Genomic DNA, 8,692 nt, shown 5'->3' with positions numbered 1-8,692 from the left:
GTATGCGAACTTTTCAAGTTTTTTTATACTTTAGTTCGGGGCCTTGTAGCACCTTGCTTGTGAAGTAGATAGGATGCTGTCTGACCTCATCCTCTCGTATTAAAGCTGACGCCACGGCCTTCTTTGCGACAACTAAGTATAACACAAGTTCTTCACCCACTTTTGGACGGGTAAGCATTGGAGGTTGGCTCAGGTACCTTTTGAACTCTTGGAATGCCTTCTCGCATTTAGGAGTCCATTCAAACTGGCATCCTTTTAGTAGTAGGGAAAAAAGTGGTTAGGATCTTAATGCTGATCCTGCCAAGAATCTGGATAAAGCTGCAAGTCGGCCATTCAACTGTTGGACCTCCTTTAAGCAGATCGGACTCTTCATTTCCAGGACCGCTCTACACTTGTCGGGGTTAGCTTCAATGCCCCTTTGTGTTAGCATGAATCCTAGAAGCTTTCCAGCCTCCACTGCAAAGCTGCACTTATCGGGATTTAGTTTCATCCCGTGTGCTCCTATGGTGGCGAAAACTTTCGAGAGGTTGTCCAGGAGGTAGGCGTCATCCTTGGTTTTTACCAGCATGTCGTCTACATACACCTCCATCAACTCTCCTAAATGAAGTGCAAACACCTTATTCATCAGCCTTTGAGAAGTGACCCTTGTATTTTTTAATCCAAATGGCATGACAACATAATAATAATTTGCTCTGGGCGTGATGAATGACATCTTTTCTTGGTCTGGTTTGTACATCGGGATTTGATTATACCCCGAGTAAGCATCCATGAATGACAATACCCCGAGCTGGAGTCCACTAGGGTATCAATATTTGGTAGAGGATATGGGTCTTTTGGACACGCCTTGTTAAGGTCCGTGTAGTCGACACACATCCTCCATTTGCCATTGTGCCGTTCTGTTTCTTAACCAGCACCACGTTTGCCAGCCAGGCCGGGTACTTGACTTCTCTGATAAAGCCTGCTTCCAGTAAGGCTTGTACTTGCTCTTTGACCACTTGAGCCCGCTCATCTCCTAGCTTCCGTCTTTTTTGTTGAACAGGTTGGGATCCCAGATGAATAACCAATCTGTGTGACATGAGTTCGGAATCTATCCCAGGCATGTCAGAAGCTTTCCAGGCAAAGAGGTCAGAATTTTGTTGTAGGAGCTGTGTCAGCTTCTGTTTCAGATCTTCTGTTAGACTAGCTCCTATGTTGGTATTCTTTCCGACCTCTTGCCCGATCTGCACTTCCTCAGTCTTTTCTCCTGGCTGTGGTCGTAGTTCTTCTTTAACTCAGACTCCTCCAAGCTCGATGGTATTGACTTCTTTGCCTTTACCTCTTAGGTTAAGGCTTTCATTGTAACATTTTCTCGCCAACTTCTGATCTCCTCTGATGGTGGCGATCCCTTCTAGTGTTAGGAACTTCATGCAAAGATGGGGGGTAGAAACCACTACTCCAATCCTATTTAGGGTTGTTCTTCCTATTAGGGCGTTGTAGGCAGAAGCTACATCGACGATAATGAAGTCGATGCTTAAGGTTTTGGATTTCACCCCCTTTCCAAAAGTAGTGTGTAGGGAAATGAAGCCCAGTGGTTTAATGGGAGTGTCCCCTAACCCGAAGAGAGTGTCAAGGTAGGCCTTTAACTCTTTCTCATCCAATCCCAACTTATCAAATGCTGGTTTGAACAGGATGTCCGTCGAGCTCCCTTGGTCCACCAAAGTTCTATGTAGATGAGCGTTGGCGAGAATCATGGTGATTACTACTGGGTCGTCATGCCCGGGGATGATACCTTGTCCGTCCTCTTTGATGAAGGAAATGGTTGGGAATTCGGGTCCTTCATTCCCAACTTGGTAGACTTCTTTCAAATGCCTTTTTCGAGATGATTTGTTCAGCCCCCCTCCAGCAAACCCTCCCGATGTCATATGAATGTGTCGCTCGGGGTCTGTGGGGGCGGACTTCTTCGTCCGTGACCTTCGTCATCTCTTTTTCTTTTTCCATGATTGTCTGACCTTTCCATGAGATATTTATCTAGCCGACCTTCCCTGGCCAACTTTTCTATCACATTTTTTAGGTCATAACAATTGTTGGTGGAGTGGCCATACAAATTATGGTACTCACAGTATTCATTTTGGCTCCCCCCCCCTTTTGTTCTTAATTGGTCGTGGGGGAAGTAGCTTTTCAGTATGACAAATTTTCCTGTAGACGTCAACTAAGGAAACTCGTAGGGGAGTGTAGGAATGATACCTTCTGGGCCTCTCAGATCCGACTTCTTCCTTTTTCTTGGGCTCCCTATTTTTTTCTTTTGATTGATGGGGGGTTCCCTTGTCACCAGCTGGGTTCTCGTAGCCTGGTGTTTTCTTCCATATTGATGTACTTCTCAGCTCGTTCTTGTGCATCACTCAAAGAGGTCGGGTGTCTCTTTGAGATGGACTAGGAGAAGGGTGCTTCTCGGAGTCCGTTAACTAGGCCCATTATCACTGCTTCAGTAGGTAAGTCCTGGATTTCCAAGCATGCTTTATTGAACCTTTCCATGTAGTCTCTCAGGGGTTCTCCGACCTCCTGTTTTACTCCTAATAGGCTGAGTGCATGCTTGACTTTGTCTTTTTGGATTGAGAAACGCACTAGAAACTTGCACGAGAGGTCGTCGAAGCTGGCCACTGACCTAGGAGGAAGGCTGTCGAACCACTTCATCGCCACCTTTGTCAAATTCGTCGGAAAGGCTTTACAACGAGTGGCGTCCGACGCGTCGGCTAAGTACATCCGACTTTTGAAATTACTGAGGTGATGCTTCGGATCAGTCGTCCCATCGTACAGATCCATGTCGGGGCTTTTAAAATTTTTGAGAATTTTAGCCCTCATGATATCCTCGATGAATGGATTCTCTTCTCCTAACGGAGTGTCTTCCCGATCTCTGCGAGAATCCTTATTCGGAGGTTGAATTCCAGCCTCGAGAGATTTTCTTCGAGCTCTCTTCATCGCTCGATCTCTTTCCTTAAGCTTCGTTCCGCCTCACGCTGTCGTTCCAACTCCTGTTCTAGTTGCTCGAGTCAACCTTGGTGACCATGCAATAGTCCCATGAGGTCGGCAGAGTGAGGCTATCCATCTTTTCCAGGTTGATGAACTTCAGAGGAGATCCCTTTTTATCTCTGGGTATTGAAGGGACCTTCACTATGCTGTTCCTCCGTTCCTTGTAGGGATATTATTGCTCTATCGTTGTTGACCACGTCTTGGTGCTCTTGTTTAGACTCCGATGCGGTGTGTCCATCTTCATGTTGGTCATCTGCCATCACTGGTTGATCTTCCAGGTCCTCGGCAACGGCGCCAATATTTCGGGACTTATCTAGAACCAGATGATTGGGCTTGGATTAAAGGCCCAAATGATGAGGGAACGTGGACTTCGACTAGCTTCGCGCTTGGGAGCCGTCGTCCAAGGTGATTATATGTGTATTGGCGAATGGAGGGTGGTACCTACAATGACACTCCGATGCCTAAGTCAGCAAGGAGTTAAGCAGGTTTTAGTATATTGGAACTTAAGTTTACCTGAGTGAGACAGTGTATTTATAGAGAGGATCCAATAACCACCGCTGAAGTAATTCCACTTCTGATGGTGGATAACCGTTCCTTTATCTTAAGGTTGTTGGGATCTCTCTTCTAGAAGTGGGTGAGAGATTTAAGGAGGCAATTATTCATTTGGATAAGTGCTGACTGCTCGCTGGTGTTGACTTCGACTTCTTAATGGAAGTCGGATAATAAGTGAAGGCCATCCTTTTGGATTGGACCTCTTGTCTTGATTTGGGTCTGGCTTATATTCTGAGCCAGGGTATGAACAAGATCGATTCAGGTTAAATAAAAAATTAATTGCCAATGAATCGATTAAAAAATAAAAAAATTGGTAAAAAATTAGTTAACCAATTGAATCTATGTGATTTTTTAGCGGTTAATCGATTTAAAAAATAAAATTATAAAATATAAAAAATGATTTTTTTAACTAAAAATATATTTTATACATAAAATATATTACTTTATTATATCCGATTCAATCTCGGTTAAATTTCAATTCTTTTAAATCTACCGATTCAGTTTTCAGAACCTAAAAAATATCGTTATATTTAAAATAAATATATATTTAGTACAAAATATATAGATTATTTTCAAAATACATATAGTTTATTTACATAAGATATGTAGTTAGTTAATATTTCTTTCATTTTATATCTCTTTTTAATTTTATAGAAATATTAAGATAACTATTAGAGTAATTCATATTGATAAAATAAATAGAATTTAATCTTATGCAAATGTCCTGAATCAGAATTAATTATATGTCTTGTTCTAAATACTTCTATATAAATTGAATTAGATTAACTTAATTTATGTCATTTACACATGTAAATCAAATCATTCAAACTCGCTTTAGCTAAGACACAATAAATTAAATTAATCAAATTCAATTTATTAAAGGAAAAACGGAAATACTACTAAATCTGAATGAATCAGATTCGAATTATAATAACAATTTAGCAAAATATTTACTAACAAATAAATCCATTAGTACTATAATGTTGCGCAATAAGTAACTTTGTATTTTCTCATTTATATAGACATAGTAATTTATTACAAAAATAGACATATTCATTTCAAATAGATTCTTTTATTTTTGGATGAAAAATAACATAGTTATTAAATATTAAAAATATTTTAAATTTATAAAAAATATATCTAATATCAAATATCTTTAATTAAAATTATTTTGACTTTGACTTTTGGAAAAGTTAAATATAAATATTATAAAATATCATTACTTTTTTTATATTAAAAAATTTCTTGAATTTATCAAAATACTCCTTTAAAATTAGGTTTAATTATTCTATCGGTTCTTATAGTTTTATCAAATTTATAATTAACTCCTTATATTTTTTTTTTCAATTGAATTTTTACACTATTTTTAATTTTGTAATTAGGTTCTTTTTATGTCCAAAAACGTTAAAATTAACAAAAAAAATTTTCAAAAAATATATGATTAAAGATTTAATTAGGTTTCTAACTGTGAATACCTTCAATTCGTAAAAAAATATTCAGTTAACTCTAATATTTTTTATATTAAAAATTACCTAATTACAAAATTAAAAGTAGTATAAAGACCCAATTAAAAAAAATATAAAAACCTAATTACAAATTTAATAAAATTATAGTACTAATGAAATAATTAAATCCTAAAATTATTATTATTACAATTTTTTAAAACGTTTAACTACCACTTGTATTAAATAACTTTGATTGAAACTTTATTTCTCTCAATGTTAAAATACGTAAGTCCACTTACTATAAAACAAAACTCACAATTTGTCTCATAATCTAACCATTCTAATGTTAATATAGGACAACCTAATAATCATAAGAATTCAAAAATAAAATATTTAAGTCAGTGTTAATAACTTAATATATGACAATCGACAACCTAATATATTTCAATTGCTTGAATTGGAGAACCATATCAACTATGTTATTGTCCCTTGCAATGCTAACGTAACCTTCATTCTTTTTGCAACAGTTAAAAGAGGTAACATTCTTCAATAATAGTCAACGCTTTTTCATTTTTGCATACTCTTTTTCTCGTATTCCTTTATTTTTTTTAGGTTGCCCACGCCCCACGGTATCTCCTAACTCAACAGGTCAATGACTAATCCGTCGCAGATCTGAGCTCCACTTAAGGGTTTGCCGTTGGCCAATGGGTTGCTACATGCATAAGGCGGAATTTGGACCCCCGACACTTACTTAAGCGGACGAGTAAACTGACCACTTGACCAACCCAAATTAGTTCTCGTATTTCTTTATTTGGTAGATGAAAAATTTGCAAGTTTGTTACAAGTTTTTAACATATATTTTGTTCATATCATGGCTTCAATACTTAAGGTCAAGGCCCAAAATGGGTTAATCCACCTCAATAGATTCAATAAGACCTGTTCAAACTATAAAGACCGGTCCAGACACTACACGAGTCGACATACTCGACCTGTTCAAGCCATGGGTCAAGTCCAAAAAAAAAAGCCATGGGTACTATGACGCGTGTTCGACCCGATTTGGACATCAAACAATAATTTGATTCCACTTAAGATTATGGCCGAATCGATCATCAAGTTACTCAAATTATTGATTTATCGGTTTAAAAATTCAACCAAAAATAATCGAATTATAATAAAATAATATATTAAATAATAAATAAATATATAAAAATATAAATATATTTTGATATAACTCTTAAATATATACAAATTAAAAGTATAATTCTAATTAAAATCTCATAATCATATTTAAATATAACACATGAGTCAAATACTCAAATATACAAAAAATAAATATTAAAGGTCAAAATTTATATACATATAAAATTTATAATATTATATAAAATGATAGTATAAAATAAATTTATGCGTGCATCTAATTACATAACATTAAATTACAAAAAATAATTACTTATATTAACTATATGAATGGTCATCTAAACAGACGAATATGATTGAACAATTGTATAAAAGATTTTAATTGTTAATATATTAAAATTAAGTTCTATTCTATATTATAAAATAATAAAGAATAAATATAAAAAATATCTAATAATTTAATTATATTTTAGTTTCTATTTTTTATGTATAAAAATATATGTATTTTTTAATTTTTAGTATATATTTAATTTAGATTGAATATATTATCTTAATACTTAATATATTAAAAATAAGTATAATTAATGGTACAATAAAAAACATTAAAAACATTAAAAAAAGGCCTTATGATAGAAAATAAAAGACTGTAAGATGGGCTAAACTATAAATTTCTTACCGAAAAGGTCAAAAGGAAAAAAAAATGATTAGGCTCAAATAAGATAGCCCATATCTCCATATAGGAAAGCCTTATATTCCCTTGGTGTTTGCACTGTAGCAGACAGTTGTTAACTACTTAACTTCTTATCCAAATATTGGAAGATAAATACAAAAACGCATGTGAAAGACTGAACTGGCATCGTCAACGAAAGAGAAAAGTAACGCAGCAAACACATATTAGTATATGGGAGCAAGATAAAGATGTCAAACGTTTTTCTTTAAATATGTTTTTTAAAAATTAAAATTTAACACATATAATTAATTAAATTATATTATTTTTATTAAAATTAAACTGAACAATTCAGTTTAGTAAAAAAATTATTACAATATTTCTATTATAAAATACAACTAAAATATCTCTATTATATATATATATATATATATATATATATATTAATTTTAAAAACTTTAAATTCTAATTCTATAACGATAGAGAAAAAAAGATTAGAATTTAGAATTTTTAAAATTATAATATATATAATAAGAGTATTTTAATTATTTTATATAATAAGAATATTGTAATCATTTTTTTATAAAAAATAATATTAATTTAGACAGATTCAAAATTTGATTTACTATTTTTTGATTAAATTAATTTGTCTGGTCTAATTTAAAAAAGAATAACATAATTTAAATAATTATATATATTAAATTTTAATTATTAAAAAATATCTTTAAAAAAGACGTTTTCTGCGTCTTCATGGAACATCTCCTTAGTATATTACATCTCCTTGCTCTAATTGGGATCCGCTATTATCGTTACAAACAGTTACAGACCCATAAAAGTTTTAGTAATGGAGTAAAAATAAGGGCAATATACTGAAATAAATTAATTGAGTGAATCTTTTACCTATATACATTATTTGGAAATTGGTTACGTGAATATGCAAATTGATTATTACGTAATCCGTGGGACTCAACCACGGTTTTAAGTTTATACATAAATCGTGGCTACCTGACACGGACGTTTGAAGAAGATTGATCATAAATTGTAGCAAGCTACCACGGTTTATTAAGGGAGATAAATATACATAAAACTTTGTAAGCAGCAGCGATTTATGAAGAACTCTTATTAGGCATAAACCTTTGTTAGCTGCAACGGTTTATGAGGAGAGAAACTCTATATATATGTGAGTGACATTTAAGCTACTGAAGGAATCTTTTTCCATTTATTAAATTAATTATGTATTATTTTTATTTTTTTTTTCTCTATAAAATTGCAAGAAAAAATGACTCATAATTAACCATGCCAAAAATTCTTCCATTTTTATGATAACTATAAGAAAAGTAGTTATAACTTATAACTTTTTATACAATTTGTGATAGTATAAAAGATGTTTATTTATACTAGATTAAGGCACAGTCAAAGAAAGATTGAGAGTAAATGGAGTATATATTTTTTTGCATTCATATAGTTTACATATAAAAATTAAGAATGAAGCGATTTTTAAGGAAAAAAAAAGTATACTTTAGAAGGGATGAAGAGAAAAAAAAATAGTCTTAATTTATATGGTTTAGTACACTACGTACTCTATGATATACTGTACTGTACTTTGACTTGCAACTCGGTCTCAACTTTTAACAAAGAATTTATTATATGCATACATTATAAATAAAAAATTTAATTTATTATTAAATAATAATTTATTATTTAATAATATTATTATTAAATAGGTAAAGACATATCAAAAAATAAAAATATATATCAAATAAAAAAATCGTTTTTTTTACATCAAATTAATAAGATAAAAAAATATGTTTTTTTTACATTAAATTGATAAAAAAGAGACATAGTACTATTTTTAAACGTAAAAGGTTTAGAATAAATTAAAAAG

The 8,692-nt window shown here is 32.7% G+C and overlaps 1 protein-coding gene across 1 annotated transcript; it reads right to left on the bottom strand.

Annotated features, from left to right (window-relative positions):
- Positions 1 to 1,271: 1,271 nt before the first annotated feature.
- On the bottom strand, positions 1,272 to 1,901 carry LOC148563594 (uncharacterized). Its single transcript, XM_088486868.1, has one exon. The coding sequence runs from the start codon at positions 1,899 to 1,901 to the stop codon at positions 1,272 to 1,274; it is 630 nt and encodes a 209-aa protein (XP_088342994.1).
- Between the last annotated feature and the right edge of the window lie 6,791 nt (positions 1,902 to 8,692).

This window comes from Arachis ipaensis, chromosome B5, assembly GCF_059453495.1.
Source record: "Arachis ipaensis isolate K30076 ecotype BB chromosome B5, ASM5945349v1, whole genome shotgun sequence".
In the NCBI taxonomy this organism is placed as follows: domain Eukaryota; kingdom Viridiplantae; phylum Streptophyta; class Magnoliopsida; order Fabales; family Fabaceae; genus Arachis; species Arachis ipaensis.
The sequence above is the reverse complement of the archived record's forward strand: the minus strand, read 5'-3'. Positions and strand labels throughout refer to the sequence as shown.

What these genes read in the sequence shown, in the direction of transcription:
- LOC148563594 (XM_088486868.1), bottom strand. Translation starts at nt 1,901, where the DNA reads ATGACATCGGGAGGGTTTGCTGGAGGGGGGCTGAACAAATCATCTCGA.